The sequence below is a fragment of the Leptosomus discolor genome, chromosome 18 (assembly GCF_034619465.1).
Source record: "Leptosomus discolor isolate bLepDis1 chromosome 18, bLepDis1.hap2, whole genome shotgun sequence".
In the NCBI taxonomy this organism is placed as follows: Eukaryota; Metazoa; Chordata; class Aves; order Leptosomiformes; family Leptosomidae; genus Leptosomus; species Leptosomus discolor.
The window spans coordinates 14,047,354-14,074,430 of NC_141408.1; the positions used below are offsets into that span (position 1 = coordinate 14,047,354).

General features: G+C 61.9%; 1 protein-coding gene across 2 annotated transcripts; it reads left to right on the top strand.

Annotated features, from left to right (window-relative positions):
• The first annotated feature begins 16,509 nt into the window (after nt 1-16,509).
• Nucleotides 16,510-25,175, top strand: CUEDC1 (CUE domain containing 1). Of its 2 annotated transcripts, none has more exons than XM_086475274.1 (10): nt 16,510-16,800; nt 17,338-17,465; nt 18,370-18,496; nt 20,068-20,251; nt 21,147-21,230; nt 22,175-22,264; nt 23,184-23,277; nt 23,478-23,536; nt 24,175-24,276; nt 24,504-25,175. In XM_086475274.1, the coding sequence occupies exons 1-9, from the start codon at nt 16,510-16,512 to the stop codon at nt 24,240-24,242; spliced, it is 1,125 nt and encodes a 374-aa protein (XP_086331400.1). In that variant the 3' UTR covers nt 24,243-24,276; nt 24,504-25,175. The 2 variants fall into 2 exon arrangements, with proteins under 2 accessions (XP_086331400.1, XP_086331401.1); XM_086475275.1 differs by having other exon boundaries at nt 24,175-24,245.
• The last annotated feature ends 1,902 nt before the right edge of the window (nt 25,176-27,077 follow it).

Consider the following 27,077-nt stretch of genomic DNA (forward strand, 5'->3'; position numbering starts at 1 on the left):
TATGTCAAAAATAGCTTTCACCTTTAAACGCGCAAGGCTCAATGACTGTTTTCTAATTAGAAAAAGAATGTCCGAGCTGCTATTGCGAATCCATTTTACAGCTGTGTTCGGATCTGACTGTCAGCCCCTGGTTAAAATTTAGTACTGAGGTCTTGACCTAGAAACGAACCTTTTTTGGTATTGGTTTGGAAAAAGTATTTCAGTGCTACGAGAAACTGAGCCAGGCTGTCCAGCCAGCTCCCTCATCACGGGCTGGCGAGAGCGCTCAATGTTAAATTAATTTTGTTGTACACTGCATCTCCCTGAAGCCCAAGTAAAGACTGCTGGGAAAGCCGGGCTTAGGATTTTTTTAAAATAATATTTAAATTAAAAATATTTTTAAAAATAAGATTTTTTTTTTTATTCTTCAGGTTTCTGGGCTAATTTCAATCATTTCAAAAGCCCTGGGTTTTTCTTTAAGGAAGCATAAAAGCTTTTTGAAAACCAGACGTTTGTAAAACATTTCAACGTGGGCATCTGAAATTACTGCTTGTATCAGAGTAGAGACTTCTCCTTGCCTTGCGAAGCACTTCCAAGAGCTACCTCCAAAATCAACGCATTTAGTAAAAAACCAAGGGGCGTTCTCAGAATGCGCGGCACCTTCTGTGTTTCAGAAAAGGCAGAAATGCTCCCTTCGCCTTTTCGCTTAGTTGTTCTCGCCAGCTGTCAAGACAAAAACATTTGTGTTCTGTGTTTTCTGTGCGAGGTTTCTTTTTCGGGGAGTTATCAATTTAGTTGGAACTGGCTGAATTAAATTCGCTATTTTAATTCTTCATAGTTGTGTATTTCTATTCCCATTTCTCTTTACTTCCTAGCGTCATTAGCAGCTAAGACCCATATCAAAGGACAGTAAAGAAATTTTATAAAAACGCCTGTTTCCCCCGAAACAAGCCTGGATTAGGAAAAGAGATTGCAGCCAACAGAGCTCACTGCAAGGCGCTGTGTGACAGAAGACTCTGATCTGCGTTTAACTTTGGGAAAGCCAAGTGTTGGGGCACGTGTACGCACCGAAAGCCGAAGGTTTGCCTCTAACGTTTTCACTCTTACTGATGTCTGTGTTCCTTGTCAAAGCCTTTACAGATTTTTACCCAGGCTAAAGGATCGCTTAGCTGCCAGACACGGATGAAACGATGGCGTTGGGGAAAAAACCTCTGCACGGAGGGCCATCCTGTGAGAGCTCTGGACCATCCCAAACGCCCGCTCGGGGTCCGGCACCCACAGACATGCTTCTGAGCTGGTCTTGCTGGCCGCGGCAGGGTGCTGTGGGAGGCCGGCGTTCCCCCCGCAGCGTGTCCGGACGTGTTTGGACAGCTACGAGGGAAGCGGAGGCCCTGACCCGCTGCTGTTCGCGGTCTCGCTCTGGTCTCTGCAACACGGGAAGTGTTTGCCCTGTGTAAATTGGCTCCTGTAATTTGTAAGAGGAGATCACTTCCCGTCCTGAGCTGTTATGTGGTATGGCTGCAAGCTGTCAGACGCCGTAGCGCTGGATACCGGAGACGGCTGCTTTCTATCTGTGGTCGAAGTGATGCTTTGTTATAATCTGTCTCTCATGTTCAGCCCTTGGGACAGGAGTGGCGCATCCTCTTCCTTACCCCAGGCGTGCACGGGGCTGGTGGTCCGAAATCCAGAAGCCTGCGATGCTCAGAAAGGTGTGGAGACCACCGAAGAGCAGCCCTGGAAGGCCTCTCCTCGGGATGCTGCTCCGCACGTTGGCACTGGGGCTGGCCAGGGCCAGAGGTGCCCGACCCCGTGGCCACAGCCGGGGGTGCTGGGGAAGCCTGGGGGCAGCGTGGGGGGGTCCTGAGTCTCCCCTCCACCCCTCACCTGAGCCCCAGTCAGGAGCTGTCTCACCCCCGGGGCCCGGCAGACCCAGGGTGGCAGCGGGTCAGGCCTCCGCGGGGGCAGAGGGGCCCGGGCGGGGTCGGTGCCTCGACGCCTCCGGCCGGGCCGCCACGCTGCCCCGAGGGGGGGGACGCCCCGGCCCGGGGGAGGAGGCGAGGGATCGGGTCACCCAGGCCCCGGGGGGAGCCACAAGCGACCCCCGGGGGGAACCACAAGCGACCCCCGTCCCCGCTGCATTTCGACCCGGCGGCCGCTAGGCCCCGCTCCCAGCGCCCCCCCCCCCCCCCCCGCCCCGGGCCGCCCCGGCCCGGCCCCGGCCCCGGCCCCGCCGCGCCGCCCCCAGCTGCCGGGCACGGCGGCCGCCCCCGCCCCCGCCCGCCCGCCACGTACGTCTCCGGTCCCGGCTCCTTTCCATGGTTCCCGGCGTGACTGGTGCCTGCCGCCGCCGCCCCCGCAGCGCGGCGCCGACCGCCGGTAAGGGGGGGGCGGGCCGGGGCTCTTTGTGCGCCGGGCTGGGCCGGGCCGGGCCGGGGCGGGCGGGCGGCGCCTCCCGGCCTGCGCGGGCCGCGGCCCGGAGCTTCGCGGGCCCCGCCGGGGCCGGGCGGAGAGCGGGGCGAGGGGGACAGAGCCCCGGGGCTGCGGGGCCGAGCCGAGGGCTTGCGCCCGGCCGAACCCGGGGGTGTGCGGCGGGGCGGGAGGTGCCGCCGGTTCGGCCTCCGCCGGGTCCCGCGGGCGAAGCGGCCCGGGCGCTCCCGGTAGCTGCGGCCGGGCCCGGTGCCCGGTGCCCGATGCGGGGCCGCGCCTGTTGCGGCTGCCCGGGCGGTCCCTCCGGAGCCGGGCTGGGAGCCGGGCGGTTGGGGCCGCAGCCCAGCGGCCTGGCCCTGCCGCTTCTCCCGGCTCCTCGACCTCGCGGTGGATCCCTTCAGCCGTGCCTGGAGCGCCGCTCCCCGCCGGTCCCGCGTGGGGACAGCCCTTGGGGAGGTGGGGGTGCGGCCGTGCCCACCGCCACGGCGTGGGTGGGGGGCATGGGCTGCAGCGTCTCCATCCCCGGGAACCTGGCGGCGTGCGGGGTTTGGGGGGCTTCCCTCTGCGGGACGTCACCCCCTTCCCCTGCGCCCGGTTCGTGGAGCGATGGCGCTTTACGCCCCTGACACCCCTGTCGCGGTGGGTCGCAGCTTAGCGTAGGAACCGCGGCAGGGCCCTGGCGTGCCAAGGCGTTGGCTGTCACCTCCTGGGCTCGGGGTTATCTCTGGACCCCCAGCCAGGTGCCCGGCCATGTCTCCCTGCAAGGATGGAGGGGACTGTCCCATCAGGCAGCTTCCCGGCCAGCACCGAAACTGCCACCGATGGGTTTGAGGGCACATGGAGAAGGGTTTGCGAGCTGCCTCGCCTGTGGAAGTCACCGTTCAAAGCGGCAGCTCTCACGCAGTCTGTCTCCTCAGGCGGGTTGGGAATGCTCCTTTTGATTATCTTTTTTAAAAAGCGACAGAATTGCACCTCCTCCTCACACCTCCCCTTGCTGCACCGACAGCAAACGTGGGGGACGGAGCGGTGAGGATATCCGCACGGGAAAGCTGCCGTCCTGGGCTGACCCCTGAGGCTGCGACTGGGGCTTTGCTGGAGGGGCTGGGGACGCTGTGGCTCTCCTCACTCCTCCTCCTCCTCGTTCGTCTCTAATGACACGGGCTGAAGCAGCATCTGCTCCATGGTGAAGTTTTTTTGTGGTTTTCATAAAGGTTTTCCTGTGGAAGCGCCCAGCTGGAGCCCGGCACCAGGGCAGCGAGACCCCAGGGGAGTTGCGCACCCCTCCAGGAGGGGAGATCAGCCCGTGCTGGTGGTGGGGTTAGAGGAAAGCTTTCGGCGGTCCTCGTGGCAGAGGAGACCCAGCCCACTGTCAGCTTGCCGTGCCTTTCTCGTGGCTCCCTGTCGCCGTGCACCCTGCTCCTGTGGCCTTCCCCGCAGTGACCACCCTGGCCGGGCCTGTCTCCTGGACAGGCAGAGCCTTACACGCCGATCTCCAGGTGCCCACAGCCCCTTCCCGGTGCCAGAGTCTCTGATTGCCAAAAGCATTTCCTTCAGAGATGGGTCAAAGGTGCAGGGAACTTTTGACCTATTCAGCATTTTATTAAAAAAGAGCTTTCAAATGAAAGAAACCCTAACAGCATCTAACCTGTGCACCGACACCTAACCTCTTCCTCTGACCGGATCCGTGGCACGGCTGAGTGAGCTTTGCTGTTGTGCTGGCGTGGGGGCTGTGGTCTCCCTCCGCCCCGATAAGAGCGTGCGGGGAACGAGCTCCTGCTCGATAGCGAGCGCTCGGCACTTATCTGCCTGCACAAACACCCTCTGCGGGGGCGAAGATAACGGGGGATCCTGCGGACGGTGGCGTTCGGAGGCAAACGGCTGGGAGAGGAGCCGGAGGGTCTGTGCCGTGAGGGTAAAATCGCGGAGTAGGACCCACGGGGAGGGTCCTGCTGCCACAAACCTTTGGGTGCGCTCACCAGCCAGCGTCGCAGGGTGCTCGTGGTCAGAGCTGGGAAGCTTTTGGGTGGCACAAGTTAATGATGATGATGATAATTGTGTATTATAAAATAAGAAAAACGGTTGAAGGAAGAACACGAAGCCCCTCGCAGGTACGCGATGCGGTAATGGGTCCCTCTCTTGTGGCGCGGCCGGGCTGGCAGCGTCTCTGTCACCATGGCCGGGGCGCGGAGGGACGTTGGTGGGAGCCTCACCTCTGCTTGGTGGCACCGGGCTTGCAGCAGCGGTTCAAGGACCAGGTTTTATCAGGCCTTGGTCGAGGTTTTGGCTGGTTTGCTGGTTCCCTGCGGTCAGGAGCCGAGTGGGCACAGCGGCGTGTGAGGCGAGCTGGGCCAGGAAGCCTCGCCGGCAAGAGAGTCCCTAAATGGAATGGGGAAGTTGGAAGGGGAAAGAAACCCACCCCAGCAGGATGGGAAGCCAGCTGAAAATAACGAGAACAGGGGGAACATCTGGGTCCGGCTCTTGCACCACTTCCCGACGGGCGCGGGGTGGCTGCCACCGCTGGGTGACAGTGGTTGGGACGCGGCTCCTCCATCAACCAGCCCCGGTCCCCACCGCTGCTGCGGCAGCGCCGAAACCGCCGGTGTCCTACAAGCGTCAGCCGCTGGCCAACCTCTTCCCCTGCCGGGGGGCTCATCGTGTCCGCCCCGGTGTTGGCAGTGCCGGGGTGGGGTGCAGGCTGCGGTGCCCCCGGCCACGGTGCCCCCGTCCCGCCCCACCGGCCGCCTTTGATGCGGGTGAGTGGCAGGTCCATTGTGGCCCCTTTGTGCCTCCCTCGGTTCTTGGGGTCTGCACAAAACCTGCCATGGAAACCGAAGCCAGCCGCTGCCCCAGGAAACCCGCAGGCGCAATTAGGAAATGCAAATATAAATGCAAATTCCTGCGCTGCCTTCCAGGGCCCGGAAAGTTGTCCCTGGGCCACCGATGTCCCAGGGCCACCGGTGTCCCTAGCTGCAGGGATGGGGAGGGCGTTGGGGCAGGACGAGCTGGGGTGAGCTGCTTTTGGGGTGCCTCGGGCTCTTCCCTGGCCTCCCCGTGCTCGGTGGCGAGAGGAACGGGGCATCTCGCCCCTTGCTGAGCGGTGACTCATAGGTGACAATATGACATTGATATTTTTTTTTCCATCCTCTCGGTTGCCCAGCGACAAACAAACAAACAAGTGTCTTAAAACCCCAACTAACGGCCTCGCGGGAACCGTCCCCTCCCGCCATGGTTGTGTGGCGGGGCTCCAGCGTGTCCCCATCGCCGGTGGTTCTGCCTGTATCTGCTGGAGCTTGTTTTGGGGAGATAACTGTCTTTCTCACATCCTCTGCAGCCACGGTGGGTGAGCCTGGCAGAGGGAAGGCGGGCTGCCGGCTCGCCGGTGAGGACCTTCCTCGCCAAAGTGCACCACGAGTATATGGAAAAGGAGATGAAATGCACCCACTGATAACCCTGGGAAGTACAAATGCTTCAGCTTTTAGTTTCTAGGTGGCTTTTATGAGCAATGGATACTCCGGCCCTTCCTTGGGTCCCCAGAGGAGCGTGGGTGGGTGGAGTGGGGATAATGGGCTGAAGAGGATGGAGGGGAGAGCGGGGAGGTTAAGGGAGGATGCGGATCTGAGCGGTTCCCCTCCCTGGGAGGAAGCAATAATGTTTCTTTTCCCATCTGCCAGAGGAGCTGTAGCTGGGAGCCAGGGAGACGAGGTTGGCATGTGGAGGGCATCAACCACAGCAATAATCCGTGTGGGGAAGGGCAGATCCTTTATGTGTCAATCTGAGCCCAATCTAGGGCTATACCGCTTAAAACCAAGCATTTGTGGATGGCTTTTATTTTTTCCGAGCTGCAGCCCCTCGCTCCTTTGCTCTCGGCAGCTGAAGTGGTGCGGGATGTGCGTCCCCATTAGTGGTGCTCTCCCCCAGCCCCAGCCTGCTTTTATTGCTGGGAAATGAGCTCTGACTCCTGGAAGTGGTATTTCTTCCTTCTGCCTGACAGCTTGTCGATCCCTGCCCTCGCTCGCTTCCCCAGGGAAGGCGCACGCAGCCGGGCACGCACGCATGCCGGCGATGGAGCCTTGCCGCTGTCCTTGGCGTAGGAAAGCAGGGCTCGAACAGGGGGGGAAATTAGTCAGGTCGTCTCCAGAAAATGGAGCATGGCACGCTGTGAGATGGGCTGCAGTGACGTTCAGGGTCAGGGCTGATTTTAATACTTGCCTCAGTTACGGAGCTGCTTCTAACGGTGGGTTTTTTTCCTTCGCCACCACGCTTTCAGGCAGCGGTTGAGCACACACGAGTGCAACCTCTGCAGCAGCTGGGGAGCCCAGGGAGGTACCGCGGGCTGCACCAGCACCCTCCTCCGTCGGGCACAGCCCTGCCTTCACCTCCAGGTGCCATCTGCGAGGGGACGGGGTGGGGGGACAGGGGGACCAGGAGCCTGGGCACAGCTCACGGGCAGGACCCTGCCGGCGCTCCCACCGCGTGGGAGCACATGCAGGGGCCGTCGGGGTGGGGATGGGGGACAGATTCCTGGGCTCCTGGAGCCTCAACTGTTGCTTCTAAAATCCTTGTGGCTTTTAACCTCCCTGGCTGGCAATTGCCACAGTCAGGCCAGTGGAAAGCCACTGGGACGGGAATGGCGATGGGGTTGTACGTGAATTAACTGTGCAAACTTAAAAATAAGAAAAAAACGAAGCGAGGTGGGATTTTGAAGAAGACCGTGACCGAGTTTGGTGGTCGGTGGGGGAAGCGGGCAGCGAGCAGAGCTGTTGGGGGCTCTGGGTTTCCCTCGCCGCCGAGAAACAGGGTTGCGCTGGCGTGGGAGCAGACTCTGCTGCTGAGCTTGAAAGCAGACTGAGCGCTTATCTGAGCATTGGCCTGGCTTCCAATCCAGGTTAGCCTCCCGTGGAATTTCTGTATAAAGCTGTGATGGGCTGTGATGGAGCAGAGGGAACAGAGCAAACTCAGTATTTCGGCTTTCGAGGGCTTTTATCCTCCGTGAGCCCTGTTGTGCCGGGGATGGAGGAGCCTGTTCCTGAGGCTGGCAGGAGGGGCCTGATGTACTGGCGTTAATTAAATATCTGTCCCTGGCGAGGTGTAGCGTTTCAAGCAGGTTCTCCTCTGCTGAGCAATGTCACCCAGCGCGAGGGAGGACAAAAGACCAGCGCAATTACAGTGTGACGCCGTGTCCCAGGACAACGAAGATACGGCAGCGCCCGAATTGTCGGCTCGGCGCTTTCCCGGGATAGCTTGCATCAGCCATATGGCTTAGTGACTCATAAAAAAAAAAAGAGCTCTTCTGTTTGCAACTTAATTAGTCCCTTTCTTCCCCTCGGTCTTGGCTCGCAGCGATCCCGGCTTGTAAGCGCGGTGCCGAGCGGCAGCGTGGGCTGAGCGGGGCTGCGGCCGGCTCCTGCCTTCGGCGCGGCGGCAGCACAGGCTCATCTTGGGCGCCGAGGGATGGGCAACTGCGCGGGGTGGCCGGCGGGCGGGCGGGCGGGCGGCGAGCAGGAGCCTTTTCGCTGGCTTTACAGCGGGCATCGCTGCCGTGCCACGGAGCAAGGGGCTGGCGAGGAGGGAGAAGCGAGGGGTCCTGCTTGGGCGGGCGGGCTGGGTTCCTGCTTTAGCTCTGCACCCAAAATACCTGCAGGGTGTCCCCAGGGCTCTCTCGGCTGCCCCGGAGAGGCTCTGCCGGGACGTCTGCCCCCCGCTTGCCTTCGTGGTTGGCAGGGCAGGAGCTGGCCGAGGGGCAGCCCGGCAGAGTCCCTGCTCTCGCGCGCCTGCTCGTCGGTACGGTTGAGTTGTCGTAAAAAAGCAGAACCACGGGAAGGCGACAGCTTCAGACGGCCGCGGCTCTCCTCTTTCGCGCCAGCGTATTGCTGTCCGCTCATCACAACCTCCCTGATGCTGCGCCTCGCTGTCGTCGTCCCCCCGTGCCACCCTCGTCCTCTCCCTGGGGACCCCTGGCGCTGCAGACGTGGTGATGGAGGTGCAGGGCCTTCCCGCACGGGTCTTTCCCGCATCCCCGGGGGGGGGGGGGGGGGGAGTGTTTCAGCGCACACATAGCGTGGAAACCCAGGGGCTTTCATCCTCCTCGGCTGTGGTTTAGCGCCCCGAGGGAAGGGGTTGCCAGCAGCCTGCGCAGCGATCACCTTGAAATCTTTACCAGACCCTAATGGCCAGGGGCCTGTCCTGGTAAATAATTCACCCTGCCCTCAGTGAGAGTTTTTACTCGACTAATTTTGTTTCCATAGAAACTCGTGCGGTCTCACTGCTCCACGGAGCCTTGGGCAAATCAATATGGTGGTTTTTTTCTTTCTCCTTTGCACGCTAAGCGACGGCCCCCAAAGCCGGACCGCAGGAGAGCAGCAGCCGGGGATGCTGGTGGCTGGGTGGCCCCTCGGCGCTGCCTTTCGCCTGCGTTGGCCCTGGTCCCTGCTGCCCGTCCCTGCCAGGCTGCCTGGCTCCGCGGGACGCCCAGGGCTGGATCCAGCAGAGGTGCTGAGGCAGGGTAAACCCAGTCTAATCCCAGTCCGTTCCCAGTATGTTCCCGCTACGCAAAGAACTGGAGGGGAAGGGGCTGCCTCTGCTCAGGCTCTTTCTCTGTTTTTTCCCCTCCTGTCCTTTAATTTCTTTGACCCTTGACCTGAAATGGCAAATTAGCATTTGTGAATCAGCCACGCTAATTAGCCGGGGAGCTGGGCCAGCCCTGCCCCCAGCCTGGGTTTGCTTTCACCCGCTCCCCGTTAGGTGCTCGCTGACCAAATCTAACCCCAAAATGGCCCTGACGTGTCTCCTCCGCACACCCTGACCTGGGTCCGGCCCCGGGGGGAGCCGCACACCTTTGTCTCTGCAGGAATTTTTATTTTCTTTCACTCCCTGCTGCTTCCCAGTGCTTTTGTGCTGAGCCAGGAGCACAAAGGGAGAAGAAGGGATAAGCAAAGGCGGGTTCGTGTGACATATGGCGCGAGGGCTTTGCATGATGGCTGCAGCCAGCGCCGGGGGGGACACATGGGGGTGCCTGGGCTTCCCTCCTGCGAGGCTTGAGACGGATGGGTAAACTGAGGCAGGGAGTTTGGCGACAGGCGCAGGGCTTTCCCGCGGGACGGGACCTTGCTGCCGCCGCGTGTGCCCTTGCACCGGGCAGCGCTCGCTCCTCGTAGCCCTTTCAAACAAGCTCTAAGCTGATTTTTTTTTTTCAGCCGGGACAAGAGCGTTTTGATGTCGGCGGTGAAAGCCGGAGGAGGAAAGGTCGCCGATGTTCAGCCACCTCGTGGAATAATCTTGTATCAGCCTCTCTGCTTTAGGCAACCTCTTGCATCTAATTCATTATACGTTGATACAAGATAGATTTGAACAGAGATGCAGTTAAACCGAACAAGGGATGCTGGGTTACTTTAATCGCTCACACTTGCTTGACCTATTTTTTTTTTTAATCCCTTCCTGGAAACCTTATTTCATGTTTGAATTCCCTCAACTATTTTAGGAATGTCGTCCTACCAAGATCAAATTACCTTCAATGAAACCAGTGCAAGGCAGCCTCGCAAGGCAGGCGACTTTTTGATCAAGATCTGGTGCTCCCTCATTAATACAGGCTTAGTTTGGGGCAGGGTGGGGCTGTAATTCTGGCATGGCAAACGTGTGAAAGACGGGGATTAGCCCGGCACGATGCCGAAGGGCAGAGGGGTGGCTCTGCCCTCGCTTGGCAGAGAGGGCTGGGGGCATCCCGGTGTGGCCGGCAGTGCTGGGACCCCCTGGTGCTGGGCAGCCCCCTTGCAGCCCTGCGGATCCCGCTGCATCCCAGCACTGGCTGGGGGAAGGTGGGTGCTTCGGGTGCTGCTCCGGGGATGGCGAGGGGTCCCTGGCAGAGCCCTGCCCAGCTTTCCGGCCCTAGCTGAGTGCAGCCCCCCCAAGTTTTAGCTGGATGTCGTTGGTTTATGAGCCGGCTGGGTGCTGTGGAGGGCCGACATCTGGTCGGTTCACAAAGGGCCCTCCTCAGTCTGACCGGGAGGATGGCACGGCTGGCTGCGGCTGGGCGAGCAACGGGTGCCCCGAGGCAGCGGCAGCCACCACTTCTTCGCGTCAGGGTGGTCATCGTGCGTTTCGGAGCGTGGGTCTGGCCACAGCTCCCCAGTAAAACCATCGGGTGAGAGCGCTTGAGCGGTAACGCTGACGATGCGCGGCGTTGGGACCAGAGTCGTCCCGTGGCTCTCCCTGGTCCCCTCTCGGCTGCTCCTCTGGCTTTGAACGCTACTCTCAGAGCCGGGAGGGGAATTTTGTTTTGCAGAGAGGTACGTGCTGCACGGGTTCTCAAACAGGGCTTGCTTCTGCTCTCCTCCCTCGTTGCTTTTTACTTTGAAAAGGGCTTAAACCCAGCGATTTTAATACGTGGTAGAACAAGTATTAAAGGGGAACCTCAGGTGCTTATTTGTTTCCGTGAAAAAGGATTTGCTCGCAAGCAGCTTTCCCAGGCTGCGGGCCCACGTGTGCACCCCGTGAGGCGGACAGAAAGGTGACGAGGGGATTTTGGAGAGACCGATAAGGCCCCATCCTCTCCGTGTGTGCTCTGCCTTTCAGTTTGCTGGTAGGCACTGCTGCAATTTTTGTTCCTGATCGTGCACTTTTCATCCCACTTTCAATCCTCTCGTAGTCACACCTGCAGCCGCCGAGCAGTCGTGTTCCCGGACTTGTCCTGCCTGTAGGGAGCAGTCCCTCTGCAGGGGCCTGGCTGCAGGCAGAGCTCAGCAAATCTGCTCTGGCCGGAGATGTTGTTCCTGGTTTAACATCCCTAGTTTTGAGACTTCCTCCGAGAGCCTTCCCTCCAGAAGCCGGGGCGCTGGCAGCCCTTGTCTCCAGAGAATCCTGTGCATGGAAACGCCGTCTGCGCTTCTGCTCCGCGTCCCCCAGCTGCGTCACTGCAGGCCTGGGCTTGCAGCCGCTGCCAAACGATGGGTGCCCTCGGGGGAGCGAGCGAGTGCTGGGCTGGGGGGGAGCAAACCCTCCGTGGTGTCACCCCCATCCTGGCTGCAAACGGGGGGTCAGGGCTCCGGCGTGTTTGCGGGGCTGATCTGCAAACGCAGCGTGGCGATAGCAGGGGAAGAAGGGCTGGGCTGTTTCAGCGGCGTTTGAGCAATCCCATCTGTTGTCTGAGCTGCAGCAGACGCTGGGGAAGGGAACGTTCGCGTTTGCACTTGATGCCAAGGCTCTTCCCTGAGCTGCGAGAGCTGCGAGCGATCGGTCCCAGCGCTTTTACAGCTGTTGGCTCCTCCGTTCGGGCTGCGTTCCTTGCAGAGCTGAGCAACTGTTGTTTCCAGCGTGACATTACCAGTTCGCCCAACCCCTGGGATTTTCCAGCTGCTCGTCTGTGCCGTTCCCGGAGGGCTGATGGCCGAGCTGCAGGCGGCCTCCTCTGTGCCTTGCACCGTGCTTGCTCCCGGCCGAAGCTGACCCGAAGCACCCGCAGCCTCTCGGGCCGTTCCTCGACGTGAAAAGTGTTGTTTCTACGAGGTATCAAGTGCCCCGCTGCCAGGGTTGGGTGAAAACCAGCTTTGTAGAGGCGAGGTGCCGGCCGGCACGGGAGGGATATGCTCCCCCAGGCTGTGCGTGCCTTATCTGCTCCCCGATGAGCGTGAGGAAGGGTTTCTCTGGGGCTGCCCAAGTCTTGTTCTTGGCTCTGGCTCAGGCGAGGGTGGATCCGCATTGTGCAAGTCGTCAGGAGAGGAGGCGGGGTGCACCCGTGGGCTCGCAGGGGTGACCCCCCCGCCAGCCCTGGGCTGTGCTGGGGTGCGTCGGGGTTTGCCCGGCGGAGCAGCGCTGCTGTCCTCAGCCCAGCCACCATCCCGCAGCTCTCCTGGGATGTGTCCCGTGGCAGCAGGGGGTCGTTTGGCCCCGGTTGGGATTTGTGGGTGCTCCCCAGGACGCCTGCTGGGGAGCCGGCACACCTGGTGCTCAGGCATGAAGCCTGAGCTTCGCTGAGCTGCTCCGGTGGGACAGAAGCCCTGAAGGTCGGCTTTTGTCTGGTCTTATTTTATGGTTTTTAGCGATGAGCTGATGGGAGGAGCTGGACCTAAGCAGGTGGCAGTGCCTGAGCGTGGCGTGCAGTGAAAAAGCGGCCGTGGATGTTTGCGCCGCTGGGTCTCCTCACTTTGCTGCCGGTTAAGAGAGGCCGGTGTGACATCTTCAGGGAAATATGAAAGTCTCGGGGCTGCTTTAACAGCTCCTTTGCGGCTCGTGGTGGTTTTGCCTTGCAGCACGTGTTGCCTCTCACGCCCTGTGAGTGCAGGTCGGATTGGGGGGGATGCACCCAGGAGGGCAAGCACCCAAAAGTGTCTGTCACACCCGAGAGCATCCCGTGTGCCCGAGAGCATCCCGTGCTGTCCCGGCTAGGCGGTGACGGCAAAACCTGCGCGGGCATTTTCTGTGCTAGCCCCCATCCCCGAGCACAGGGCCGCTCGGGTGAAAGCTGGTGTGGTAGTGGCGACGCGGGAGCCTTTCCTGCAGGTTCGGTGGCAGAGCAGAAGGTCCAGTGCCGGCTCTGCGCCTGGCCCCTAGCCTGGAATCGGGACGTCACCTGGCACGGGGATGTCACCTGGCACTTTCTCCACGGTGCAGGCCAGCGCCGGGACAGCCACGGCTGCTGGGTGCAGAGGCAGCTCAGCCGGGAGCTGCCACCGTGTCCCTGCGGTGAGCCAGGACGGGCGCTGCCCACGCCCCGTGGCTGCCGACTCTGCCGGGACGGGAGGTTTTACCCCATTCTGCCGGCGCTGGTGGAGGGCACGGGGGCAGTGCCAGCCCCACGAGGGTCCCTGGTGCCGCCTCGCTGCTCCCCGTGACCTGCGGGACGGGGACATGCGTGCCCAGAGCTTGCAAAGCCTTTAAGCTCCTCCGGTGATGGGCGCAGCAGAAGGGCAAAGGATTACGCGTGTGCCCGGGTTTCGGTGAATGAATAACAGCATTCAGGGTCCTTTTTGCGTGACAGCAGAGCAAGAACTCTTGGAAGGCGGGAAGAAAGTCGGTCGTGGAGCAGCTGAACGAGTCATCACAGCCTCGTTTGGCAAACAGGGGGCATGAGGCGAAGAGAAGCCCAGCCCGTGCCCCGAGCGTGCCTGTGCTTGCGCCCGGGCTGGCAGTCGGACACCAGCTTTCTTCGTTCCATTTTTGGGAAATCTGAAGGATTTCGCTTTTCCTGGCATCTTCCCAGCCCCTCACTGACATCACAGAAATAAGGGCCAGAAATATGCGGAGCCCCTTCCCCACACCAGCGGCTGGGGGTCCCGCTGCCCTCCCCACTGCTCACCCGAAGATGCTGATGCAGGCGAGCAGGAATTGGGGAGGATCCTGCAAATACAGCTATCGGTGTGGGTTTTAACTTAACTTGTGCTGATGTCGTGACTTGCTTTTCTCTGGATTTTAACTCATGCCAGTGTAGCGGTTTGCCTTTTTCTGGATTAGCAGCAGGAATTTTAAAAATGGGCTTAAAAAAATGGGCAGCAGGACTTCAAAAAACCGCATTTGCAGTGTTTTGCCGCCCACAGCTCTGCCCACAGTGGTGTTCGCCCACGGGGCACACGGAGCCGCCCTGGTCTGTGCCGGGGGCGCCGGCTGCACCTCAGTTTTGCCGAATGTGCCCTTCGCAGCAGCCTCCTGCGAGCCCCGCAGCCTCCAGGCGTATCTCAGGGGCTGGGAAGGTCCCAGCAGTGCGATCCCTCGGGGTTGTTGGAAGCCAGAGCTTGTTTGGTGTATAAATATCGTGTCCCCGTCCCTGATTTAGTTCATCGTCTGCCCAGCAGCTTTCAGTCACTCGGCGCGTTGCTGCGCTCAGTCGCGCTACCCGGCGTGGGCTGCGATTTCGGTGGGTTGTCTCGGGCTCTCGCGTGGTGTTGACGAACGCCTTCCCCAGAGCATCAGGAGGAGCCGGTCCCTCCCCGGCGGGGTCGCAGGGGGATTGCCAACGCCTGGCACGTGGTGGGCTGGGGGCTCTGCCTCACCGGTAAATGGGGTTTCCCAGCCTTCGTGGTTACAGAGAAGACCTTAAATATACAAAGGTCAAATGCTGGGAGACTAAGATCCCCCAGCCATAGGCTTTTCTTGTTGCTTTATAGATCTTGGGATTTTTACATAGATCTGGGGATTTCCGAGCCCATTTCCTGGGTTTGGGGGCTGATTTTAAACTGTTTGAGGTTTACGGGCTAGCATGGCATCGCTGAGCTACTGGTTCTCTGCAGAAGCTCTCGTCTTCGTGTCTGGATTACGTGTGTGTTTGCAGCGTATCCTATACAACCTGTTTTCCCCTTGATGCCCAGGCTCTTTCTCTTGGAGCAGCCAAATCTTTTAAGGAGCACGTGTACCCTGTGAATGTGTTATAACTCAATTTCATATGTGACTAAACCAGCCATGCAATATTGCAATTAAAGTATAATACCAGAGGTGTGAACAATGCCGGCTTTTTGCTGTGAGTGAGTCATGGTAGCAGAGGAGGAACCGAGAAACAGTATTTTATTAATTGACTCCAGCAGATTTATTTGTCCTCGGTGAATAGAGCTGGGCAGGGCTGTCGGAACTGTTCCTGCTCCGCTCGCTGCTCCGTACCCAGCTCCTGGCAAGCAGCAGACGATCCTGGGGACAGTTCTGGGCCGAGTGATCTGTTAAATGCTTTTTGTTAGTGAGCGGGGAGCGAGCTGGGGGGTCCCGGCGCTGCCCCTCGTGCCCCGCAGCGAACCTCCTGCTGCTTTTCCGTGGGTCCTGTCCTGCGGGGCGAGCGAATGCCACGGGGAAGGTGGCACGGGCTGGGGGGGGCGCTCCCTGGCACCGTACTCGGCCCCGGGACCACTGCCCTTGGCCAAGGCGCACGGTCTGGTCGGGCAGCGGTGTTGGCACGGGGCTGCCGTTCGGGCTCGCTCGCAGGGCTCGGCGGCGCGCGGTGGGTCTGAATGCAAACGTGTCCAGGGTTACAAAAAAGCCCGGGAGGGAGAGCGGAGCGTGCCGTGGAGCAGGGATCACCCCCCCATCCTCTGGAGGTGTCGGCAACTCCTCTGGGTACTAAGCCAGAGCAGGGCTGGCCCTGGGGATAAAAACAGGGATTAACCAGCATTGCCAAAATAAACCTTCTCCCAGAGTTCCCGCCAGGTTTCACAGGTTTTGCAAGTGGGTTTCGCCCTCGGCAGCCTCTGGAAGCCCTTTGGAGCAGCTCGGGGCTGCGAGCTGGCGTGGTGGCCAAGGCCAGGAGAGCGCTGGGGACGTGGCTGTGGGCAGGGGAGAGCCCAGGTGACCTTCAGAGGTGGCTGCTCCGCTTAATGGCTTTGAATCTGATTATACCCTGTTTTGCGAAGAAATGTGCTTGGCACGTTCTTCTGAATTAAATACCTTTTTAGGGACAGTTATCTTGAACTCTTTGCCTGCCGCTTAGGAAAAAGCCTTTGAAAATGATATTATGGATCAAAAGTGTTCCTGGGGTAATTCTGTTTCAACAGTGGAGTTAATCCAGAACTGAATTTGGCCCTGCATTTCCAAATGAGAAGCAGTAGCTGTATAATCTGTTTATGGTTTTAAAGTGAATGTTAATCTTGGATTTGGTGGCTTTTCCCAAGGGTCGATTTGCCGTACTGCAGAGTGTTTCAGCCCCCTGCTCTGAAACTCTCTGAGCTGACTCCATTTTTTATTTAAAGAGAGATTTTGCTGTGTTTATAAATACACGTCAAACCTGGAAATGTTAAATCTGGGGAGCCCTTGGCAGTGGAAGTAATGCCAGTTCTCTTACCTTGCATTTTGTTTGTACAGCAGCTGGCAAGGCGCATCCGAGCCCCGGCGTGCCAGCCGCGCGGTGGGGACGGGACGGGACGATGGGACAAACTGAACCCAACGTCCCCTGTCGAGATGGAGGGTCTCGCGGTGTCTCTGGTGACTTTCTCCCCTCTCCCCTCCGCAGGTGGGAGGATGCTGCAGCGCGCCGGGGGCTGAGGCGCGGTGCCACCAGCCGCGGGGAGCGGGACCCCCGCCGCCCGCCCATGCTCCCCGCCGGCTGCCGGGGCAGCGCCCCGTGACGAGCGGCGGCGGGCGCCCGCCTCGCCGCAGCCGGGACCGCAGCTGCCGCGCCCCCGCGCCAGCCGTCCCGCCATGACGAGCCTCTTCCGTCGGAGCAGCAGCAACGGCAGCTCGCGCGGCGGCTCCTCCGCCCAGGAGCTCAACAACAGCCGCCCTGCCAGGCAGGTCCGCCGGCTGGAGTTCAACCAGGCCATGGAGGACTTCAAGACCATGTTCCCCAACATGGACTACGACATCATCGAGTGCGTCTTGAGAGCCAACAACGGCGCTGTGGATGCCACCATCGACCAGCTCCTGCAGATGAACCTGGACAGCAGCGGCTGCGATGACAGCTCGGACTCAGAGGACAGCATCCCCCCCGAGGTAACGCCTGCCGGTGCTCCCCGGCGCCTGGCAAAGGGTGGGGGTCCCCTGCCTTGTCTCCTGGCTGCCACGGCTGGCTCTCATCGCGAGTGGGCAGCTCGGTCTCATCTTGCCTCATTTTTGCCTGAGCGTGGTGCTCCTCGGCTGCTGCGGGCGGGCGGAGATTGGCGCGCCCGATTTGGCAGCTCTGGAGCGCGCGGCCTGGTTGGTTTGGCTTGGACGGTGCTTGAGGCTTGAGCCAAAGCGCTCTCCTCTCTCCCTCCCACCCCAGAACCCAACAGAGACCCCTCTGCTGCTGTCAGAGGGGCCCCCCCAGAGCTGCACGCGCCCAGGGACAGGCTCACCCACACACCCGAAATGCGGTGCCTTGAGAGCAGCACCTCCGAACCCCGCCAAAAGCCCCCACCGGTGCAGGGGGACCGGCGCGGGGAGGTTGCCCCCGTCCTCTCCGCAGCGGCATTCAGCCTGCCCCGACCCCGCTTTGCTGCCGCACGGAGTTTCCCCGGCTCGCCCTCACCCCGTCCTCTCACCCCGCAGATCTTGGAGCGGACCCTGGAGCCGGACAGCTCGGATGAGGAGCCCCCTCCTGTCTACTCCCCTCCCGCCTACGAGACCCAGGCGTTCGGCAGCCGCTACCCCTGCGCGCCGCCCACCCCACCGCCCAGGTGAGCCCCCAGCCCCGCGCCGCGGCTGCACCGCGCCTTCTGCTCGTGGCGGCCGGCAAAACACCCTGTGCCGGCACCCAGGGGGTCTCGTTGCCCGTTGGCTGGCCCCGGCAAGGGGCGTCCGGCATCAGTTCGTTAGGGTCGGCTGAGACGAAGCCAGGGGAGATGAGTGAAGCTCACAGCTGGCTGCGAAATCCCTGCGAGGCCCTAAAAAGCGAACAGCTGAGGGGCCTGGAAAGCTGCTCCGGCAGCGCGTGGAATGGCAAAAATCAGCTGCCAGGGGCGGGGAGCGCTCGCCTCTGCTTGAAAACACCAGGTGCTGGGTGGCCGGGGGCCCCATCACGGCTCTTGGCACCGGAGACCTCGGGTCGGTTGGATTTGCTGCTGCCGGGTCGCCAAACCCCGGGGGTCTCTGGCCCTGCGGGGTGTGGGCTTTGCCCCCTCAGCTGTAGGCTTGGGGCTTGCAGGGAAGCCGGTGCCCTGGCCACCTCTGTGCCGGCCCCCTCGGACGGAGGCGCTGCTGGCTGTGCAGGCTGGGTGTGACATCTGGTGAGAGATGTTCATCAGCTTCGTAAGCGCGATCCTGCCGTGCTAGGGCTCCCACAGGGCTGTTTTCTGGGAGCCTGAGCAAAACCAGGAGCAGAAGGAAAATCCGGCCTGCGCAGTCACAGGGCAAGGCCTGAGAAGCAGCTCCCAAAGATTTCAAGCTGGCTAGGGAAGCCTTTCACCCTCCAGAGCTAACGCTAACGCCGTGGCTTTGGGAGGTGTGCTGTGGGTTCTTGGTTCCCAGGACTGCCGGAGGAGCTGGGCAGGGGGCTGCCGTGCTGGGCCCTGTGCCCCGCCGCTGCGGCAGGCGGCGGGGGGTTCACCCGTGCCGAAGGTGGTGTCTGCGCTTGCCCTGCAGGACGGACGTGCCGGGGCCCGGCAGCACCCCAGCACCCGGGCGCTACAGGAACTGGAACCCACCGCTCCTGGGCAACCTCCCCGAGGACTTCCTCCGCATCCTGCCCCAGCAGACCGCCGGCACGCAGGTGAGGCTCCCTGCCCCTTCCAGCCCGTGCCCTGGCTCCGCGGTGCAGCGTGGAGCACCAAACCCGCTCCTTGGCCACCCTGAGCTTGCAGCGTCAGCGCTCTGAAAGCATCTGGGTACCGGGTGCAGGCTAAACCGAAAGTCTTGCAGCGTGTCTTGTTGTTCAAGGTGAGACTGAAGTGAGCAACATGTGAACGGGGAATCTTCCAGCGAGGCTTTGATACTTTCCCTGCCATTAGCCCAGCGGCTAGTGCCAGAGATGCCACTTGCAATAAGCACCTGATATTTAAAATAATTTGAAAATCTTACCTGCTACCCTGGTGAGGAGCAGCAGGACCAGCATACGCTTTTGGGGAGAACGGCACTGCCAGGGCCCTCAGGGGCTGGTGCACTGGAATTTGGCTGGAAAATCTAGTGCAAACCAGGGGATTTGCCCCTGGGAAATCAGAGTCCCCGCGTGCTTCGTGGCAGTTTTGAAGCCATGAGGCTTGGGGGTGCAGGTGCCTTTCCCCGCAGCGCAGCAGGCAGTGGCCAGCACCCCGTGGGGAGCAAGCAGCCCCAGCACAGACGGCGCTGGGCACCCGGCTCGGCTCCAGGTGTCCCTTGGCCCCTTTGCTAACACAGGAGCCAGCTCCCAAATGGGGCCAGCACCCTCCTGGCACGGCGAGGGGCTGCGGGGGGGGGGGGTTGTGCTGCAGGCACCCTGCCTTCCCTGTGCATCTGCTCCTCCCTCCCTTTTTGGCTCCAAAGGCAGCCTGCCACGTTTTTATAAATGATTGCCCTGCAAGCTGAGCTTCGCGGGCTCTATTACCTTTCTGGGAATAGGAACGTGCCAATTCATTTGGGCTCCGGGGGAGGAGAGGAGCAGCTGCCCTTTTCTTTCCCCAGTAATTGTGTGGGTTTTTTTGCTTTTTATGGCTCTCTGAGAGCAGCTACAAATCAGATCGATATTGTAGGCGAGGATGAGGTTGCGGCTGCAGAGCGTGGCTCTGCTGCTCCCCAGGTGTGACCGCACCGGGCGCCGGGGCAGAGCACGAGGTGCCTCGCGCGGGGACGTTTGTCAGGAGGAAATTGCAGTCTCTGCTTTTTAGATACGGGGAAATAAAAGCAGCGACGCTGGCCGAGACCCTTCTCCCTCACCTCCACACCAGGTTCTGTCTTGGCTCAACCCCACGGTTTAAAGTTAGAAATCTTTGCAAGCCCGTGCCCCACAAAGGAGCTCTTCCGCAGGCACCGGTTCCTCCCCGTGCCACGCTGACCCCGGACCGAGAGGTCCCCGTTCCCGTGTGGGGTGTCCGTCCTCTCCTGCCTCTGCCCCGTCCCCGCCTGTCCCTCTTTGTCCCCTCCGCAGCAGCACCATCCCGAGCGCTGCCCAGCCCGGGGGGACGGTGCCCCAGGGTGCTGGGTGCTGGGTGTAGGAGGGAGGGACCTCGCTGGGGAGCCACGGTCGATGGCCCTTGGGGCTGGGGGTGCAGCAGCACAACGGAGGAGCAAAAGGCCAAGCTCAGCCTGAGCCTCCTGCCCGCGCCGGCACCGAGACCACCGACCGACCGGTGTTTGCCTCCCGCCCAGGGCTCCCACGGGTGCCGGCAGCCCGTGCCGCGGGGGCTCGCCCCACGGGTCCAGGGCTCCCTGGAGCAGGAGCGGCGGTGGAAGCAGTACCTGGAGGACGAGCGGATCGCGCTCTTCCTGCAGAACGAGGAGTTCATGAAGGAGCTCCAGAGGAACCGGGATTTCCTCCTCGCCCTGGAGAGAGGTGAGAAGCGCCTTCAGAAACCTCTGTCTCTGCTTTTCGGGTGCACGCCCCCCCCCCCCCGCCCCCGTGACACTGGCTGCCAGCAGCATTGCTCTGCCCGTGCCAGCGTGGCTCGTGCCGAAGCAGAGCCAGCGCAGGATGCGGCCAGGCTGGTGGTGGGTGGTCCGACCCGCTGACACTGGGCTCCTGCTCCTGGTGCTCAGCTGCCTGCTACAAGGCTCTGCTCCCCCTGCCCACCTCTCTGCGGCGTCTCCGGCAAAGCCCAGCAAAATCCAGAGCGAGGAGCCTCCGAAACGCTCTGCGAGCCCAGCCTGACCAGTGCACCCTCCCTGGCTGTGTGCCCTCCCTGGGTGCTGGCAGGGCCTGAACTGGAGAGCAGTTTGGCCATGATTGCTCCTCCGCTGTCACCACGCTCCTTCCCAGCGAGCCGGCAGCCGGCTGCTCACCCGGTGCCACGGGGAAGGCTCGAGGGTGTCGGTGGTTTTGCTGCTGCTGAGCAAAGAGCTGCCCTTCCCCTCCCTGCCGAGGGCTCCGAGCTCCCTGGCTGAGGAGCTGCCTCCCTCCGAGGTCTTGCGGGTGGTTTGCAGGGGAGCAGCACCCTCCCTGCCTGGCTCACCCCCGGCCAGCGCGGCTGGAAAACCACCGGCGTGCTCCCCACGTGTTTGCGGCGGGCGGGCGGTTCCTCTGCTGCGGCGAGAGGAGCGCTCCCGCCTGCTGCTGCGGGCTCCCGCCGAAGTGCTTGTGGTCACCGTGCTGAAGCGAAGCCCGAGCTCCCTCCCTTGCCATCGGCCCGTCCCTGCGCAGCCGTGGGGGCCGGAGGGAAGACGGGAGCAGAGCCGTGTGCGCTGCCTCAAGGGTCTGACCGAGCGGGGCGCCGGGCTTTTTTGTTTTTCAGATCGATTGAAATACGAGTCAAAAAAATCCAAGTCGACCAGCGTTGCTGTCAGCAACGACTTTGGTTTCTCCTCTGTCCCATCAGGTAACTTCCCAGCCGCACGTGAGCGTGGCCTCTCAGCAGCGGGATGCCCCGCAGCTCCGGCGTTCCCAGCCCTCTGCCCAGCTGCCTCCGAGGTGGCTGCGAGGGGCAGGGGGGAGGAAACCAGCTGATCCCTCCCTGCTGCCCCCTCCCCAGCAGCGGAGATGAGCTGGTGGGTAATGGGGAGGGGTGCTGCTGCCCTCCCCACAGGGAGGTGCTCCTGCATCCTGCCTCCATCCATCCCTGGGAGCTGAGATCCAGTTCCAAGGGGAGACAAAGCCCTCCCTTGTCTTGGTGGGAGCGGAGGATTGTGCCCAGGAGGCATAATGACTGTTCCCCGGTAATCCCGATTAACCTCAGCAGAGCAGCTGCCTGGAGTCAGAATTAGAGCTGGTGTCTGTCCACGGCCCCGTGCGGGGGCGGGTGGGACGCGGCGGCGGGGCGGCGCGGCAGAGCTCCAGCTGGGGAAGGGGCACGGGCCCAGGCCCTTGGGGTCTCTGGTCCCCCTGACCGAGTCACCGAGCTGCCTGAACGTCTGCTCGTGATCCGGTGGCTCTGCCGTCCCCGGTACTGAGCATGGCACGGGCATGATCTAATATCCAGAGTGCCATTAGCGTCCAGGGTTAATTGGGGGCTGCGGTCGCTGGGGCAGCACAGAGGGAGGCCTCCTGCTCTGCAGCGGTGCTGGTGGCGGCGCTGAGCCACCGCTCGCAGGGTGGGCAGCCCTGCGGGGCTGAGGGTGTCTCTGCACCCGCGGTCTCGGGGCTTAGAGCTGCAGAGGGTCCTCGTCCGGAGCCAGCCCCGGCGTGCCGGTGCCTGCTCTCGCTCAGCTCTGCTCCTGGCAGGGCTGTGCTTCGCTAGCGCTGGAATCGGGTCACGGAAATGATTTGTCTCGAGCCTCCCCTCGCCGCGCACGCACTCCCGGCGACCAGATGTTTGCTTTCCAGGTGACGTAGCCCCTTCTGTAACCAGCGAGGCCGGCGGTGCCGTGTCTGACGATGCCTTATTCAGAGACAAACTGAAACACATGGGAAAATGTGAGTCGGTTTTGCAGGCTCCGTGGGAGCGGGGCGGGCAGGGGAAGAGCCGGCAGCGCCTCTGTGTTTCGCGTCACCTCTCGTAGCAGCTGGGCCCACGCGTCCCCATCGCCCCGGGAGTCCCGCAGAGGGCTGGCACACCAGCACGCGGGGCGCAGGCCCTCGCACGCTGCGGTGGCTCGTCGTGCTCAGCCCCGGCGGCGGCGCTTTGGGGTTGAGTTTCCATCTGCATTTCACAGTCCCGGGCCGGTGCGTCCCGCGGTGCTCTCCTCACCAGCGGCAGGGAGCTCCTGTGCTGCGCACCAGCTCTGGGCGCCAGCAGGACGGACAGGAGGCAGAGACGTGGCTCTCGATGCCCGAGCTGTGCACTGTCCGTCTGTCCCTGGTGCAGGTGTGGGTTGCGGTGTGAGTCGAGGATGCAGGTGGTGTTGGGGAGCAGTGGAATTCCCGTTCGTGTGAATCCCAGAAAAGCAAGCCGAGGGTTTGCCGTAACCCCCTTTTCCAGTCGTTTTTTCTTAGCGAGTCACAGCCTCCTCCTCCCGCCACAGAACAGACCGAGGTCTTTGGGCAGCTGGAGTTGGGCTGCAGCCAGCTGAGACACTGGGGAGGTGTGGGTCAGTCGTGGGGAGGTGTGAGTCACTTGTGGGTAGGGAAGGTCACAAAAATCCCAGTGAAACGGTAAAAACGTCAGCACCTCCTGCCAGGGACCGACGCGTCCCTGCCGGTTGCAGGACCCGGCTCTCCGAGCCTGGCAGCCTTGCGCAGCCCCACGTTTCTAGGCCAGCCTGGGGCATCGCCGTAGGGTGTTGGGGTGCAGGTGGCTCTCGCACCACTGGCCCTGGCCATCTCCTCCCCATCACCCGTGGCAGCTGGGGGAAGGGTTTTGGGGTAAGACCCTCACCCAGCTGCTTCCTTCCAGCCACGCGCAAGAAGCTGTTTGAACTTGCCAGAGCCTTCTCCGAGAAGACGAAGATGAGGAAATCGAAAAGAAAACACTTGTTGAAGCACCAGGTGTATCCTACAAGGGGCTGGGGAGCTGCAGGGGGGGCGCAGGGCTGTCGGAGCAGCCTTGCTCGGGGACTCCCCAAGGCCACGGGTCTGGGCAGAGCCTCCCGACTGCCTCTGGCAGCGGGGCTGTGGGCTGGGAAGGGCGGTTGTGGTACCGCAGCCACGTCCCGGCCCCACGACTGGTTTTCCTTAGCGGAGGGCACAGGCTGGGGACAGCGGCTTCCACAGCAAATCTTCTCGACGACGTCGAAGGACATTCGTGCGGTAAGGAACGCCGTGCCGTGCTGTGCCGTGCCGTGCCGCGTGCGCCGTGCTCGGCGTGGCTAGCTGGGGTCCCGCGGTGCCTGGCCCCGTCCTGCCCCACGCCAGCGCTCTGCTGGAGACGGCTCCCGCCGGGTCTGTGCCAGGGCATGGCCCCCCGGGGCATAGGCTCGGCCCTGGTCCCCCGCGGCTCTCCTGGGAGCGCGCGCTCGCTGGGGTGACCAGGGATGGGTTCTCCTCTTCTGGGGAGCCTCGGGGGCTCGCAGCCGGGCTCTGCAGCCCTGCGGGGTGCGTCGCCTGGGGTTGGGGCCCAGCCCTGGCAGATCTGTTGTCAGCTGGGTTTGCGTAGCAGCAGGTCTCGGCAGCGGGTTTTGTGCCAGCCCGGACCACCCCAGGGCTGGCTCAGGTGCAGAAATGCCCCCGTGGGCCAAAACCTCCTTCCAGCATTCTCAGGCTTGTTCCGGCCAGTCCCCGTGTCCCAGTCTCTGGAAATTGTCTGTCAGGGCGAGGAAATTCCTGCCGTGGGGCAGGGGCCGGGCTGCGTCCCCGCTGGGGCAGCTCGCTGGAGCTGGGACCGTGGCGCGGTGGCCGCCATCCCGGCGTGGAAGCGGCTGCAGCCCCCGCCTGCCTCTGCCTTTCAGATGAAGACTTCCAGGCTCGGAGGCAGCAGCTCCGGGAGGTGGAGGAGACACCGAAGGAAGGGCAGTAAACGGTGAGAGGCACCTGGGGAAGAACCCTTCCCGGTGAGTGTGCGAGCGGTCCCGTCCATCTCTCCGTCCTGGCTGGAGGAGGGGGCCGGGTGCTCTGGGTCAGGTCCAGAGCGTGTCCGGGTGGGGACAAGCCCCGTCGGTGGCTGTGGGTGCCGCGGTTGGTAACGGCCCCGGGTGCCGTGACAGGCCGGTGCTGGCCACGGTGTGGCTGAGGCTGAGCACACGCCATTCTTCTTCCCTCCCCTTCTCCTCCCCTCCAGGTCCCAGGGGTTTATTGCTGGCACAGAACGTGCACGAGGCTTCATCAGAAGATGGCTGACAAAGGAAAAAAAAACAAACCACCCAACAAATAACCCAGTTTTTTTGGCTGCTCCCCCTCTGCTCTTGTACTCCTCTGAAGTACAAGTATTGAAGTGAGGCGCAATGTTTTCTTACCGGCGGTTTGAAAACAACTTCTCCCATCTAGCAAATCAGCCAAAAAGGAAAGGAAAAAAAAAAAAAAAAAAAAAAAAAGGAAAAAAAAAAGCTGGCAGCTGATGTGAGCTGCTGCGGAGGAGCCAGCGGAGCTCAGGCTTGGGAGGGGCAGCATCCCGCCTGCTCTCTGGGTCCGAGCGGTGTCGCAAGAGGAATGAAAACCAGTTGTGCTAACGAGGATGCATTCACGTGTGGGATCTGCTCGGCCCGAGCGCTCCTGAACATCCTGAACGTATCTCTGCAGCGATCGGACGTGACCGTGCTCTGCGCGCGCAGGAAAGGGAAAACCACGTGAGAAAGAACCTAACAGCCGATGTCTACTACTGCTAGGAGTAATGAGCAGAGATTCAGATCAGGTAATAGTCAAATAATATAAATTGTTTATAAAAGGAAAGGCCTTCTTTTCCGAGGCGTTTCACTTTGAATTAAACCTTTGCCTTCGGCATTGCTAAAACTGCCTTGAAGTACAGACGCTTTGTGCCACCGCGGGGCTGGACGCGGGGCAGCACCAAGGGCTGGATTTCGCATCAGTTTAACCCTCCCTGCCGAAGCAGGACACGTCCCGCCGGGTGCGGCGTGCCGGTGGCGGTGCTGGCTGCCGGGCAGGGCGCTCGGCGGCCCCAGGGGTGCCCCTTGCTGTGGGTAAGGTGCAAAGCCCGAGCTGGGGGGTTTGCAGCTGAGGCCGGCCGGTGGTTTTGGCACGGAGAGTTTGCACAAGGGCTCGTGAGCGTTGCCGGGTTTGGCGCGGGGCCGGGGCTGGCCCGGGGGCAGGAGCAGAGCACCTTTCCTCGTGCCCGGCTCGTTTTGCCGGGGAGCACGGCAGAGGGCCGGGGGCCCGGCAGGCAGAGCTTGGATCGTTGCAGCTTTCGGAGATGCTGTCAGGCTAAAAATAATTACGTAAACAAATTCCTTCCCTGCGCAAGTAATGAGTGACGAGCGTAAAGTCAGAAATTCCTCCCGCCAGCGTTTTCTCCTCCTTCAGCGGCAGAATCTGTTTACTGCGAAGTGCAGGAGGTGGCTGTAGACGTGCCTGTTTCGCTTCCTGGCTCCCGCGAACCAGCACAAATGTTGCAGGATCGGAGCTGCGAAGGCGGCAGACGCAGAAACCCCAGCCATCCAACACACACGCAACTGTTTTCCCTGCCTCTCCGCGGGGTTTGGTAACAAAAGCCCACATTGCAGGCGCTGGCTCCCGACAGGCTCCTTTTCAAACCCTCCCGGAGCCCCCCGCGTGCCTTTGAAGCGGACGCCAAGATTTCTTTGCCGGCGAGGCGAGCGGCGCGGTCGGGGCACCTGTTGAGCTGTCGCCCTCGCAGCTGCGGTGGGGATCGGCGGGGACCCGTGTGCTTTGCTCTCTCCCTGGTGCCTGGCCAGGGCCAGGGCTGCGTCGAGGTGTCAGGGGCTGCAGGGGCCGGGTGGTGTCGCGTTGGCACAAACCAAGCGCTCCCGGCAGCACCGGGGCTCAGCCAAAGCCCGGGGTGCTGAGGCCGAGGGCTGGAAGCACCTTGAGAAGCCAGCGAGCGTCGGGTTCCGAAAATCAAAGCAGCAGAAGACCCGCCCCACCGAGGCGATCCCAGCTTTGGTGGCTGCTCCTTTTCTCCTGGAGGACGGAGAGGAGCATCCCTCGAGTTGCGGCGGGCGCGTCAGAGCCATCCCAAGCCGTGCGGGCCTTGCCCTGGCGCGGGCAGGCTCCGGGCCCATCCTGCTCCATCGTGCCCGGCTGCCCGGTGGAGGGAGGTGCTGGGTGGCACGGCACGCTTTGCGCCCTGCAGGGCAAGCTGGGTGTCCGGAGGGGCGCGTGTCCCTGCCTGGCTCAGGGCGCAAGCGTGGCTGCGGGCGCGAGGGCTAAGTGTGAAGCTGGCGCTGGGGTCAGAAGGGCCTTTCGTCCCTGGGTGGGACATTTATCCCCAGCCTGAGACTGCTGGAGAGAGAGGAGGAGCTCCTTGCCTACCCTCCGCTGGCTCCGGTGTCCGTAGGAGGCTGCCGTTCCTCCCTCCCAGCCCAAAGCAGCTCTCTGCATATTTGGAAGAAAATCAAGCTTGGAAGCAGATCAGCTTGTCAATGTTCCAGCGCCTCTTAGCTACCGAGGGCTTAACTTCCAGCGAAGTTTCCATGAAGGCAGGAAGCACCGACAGGCAGTCGGGCAGGAGCTCAGGCTTTTGCGAGAGGGAAATTCTCCTTCTCCCAGCCGAGGAGGTCGTTACCGGAGGGTCAGCCTGGCGCGCGTCGGGGAGAGGCGGCAAAGCACTTGCTCCCGGGCGCTTGCAGCGCGTCTCGCCGCGGCCGAGCCCTCGGGAGGGTTTGCTGCGCCCCTCGTCCTTGCTGGAGGACGGGCTGCGTGGTGCCGTGGCCGCGGAGGA

Bases quoted from the DNA above. Each gene is read 5' to 3' on its own strand.
- CUEDC1 (XM_086475274.1), top strand. From the start codon at position 16,510: ATGACGAGCCTCTTCCGTCGGAGCAGCAGCAACGGCAGCTCGCGCGGC. The intron at 22,265-23,183 runs GTGAGTCGGTTT...GCTTCCTTCCAG, and splicing joins ACTGAAACACATGGGAAAAT to CCACGCGCAAGAAGCTGTTT. The intron at 23,537-24,174 runs GTAAGGAACGCC...TCTGCCTTTCAG, and splicing joins CGTCGAAGGACATTCGTGCG to ATGAAGACTTCCAGGCTCGG.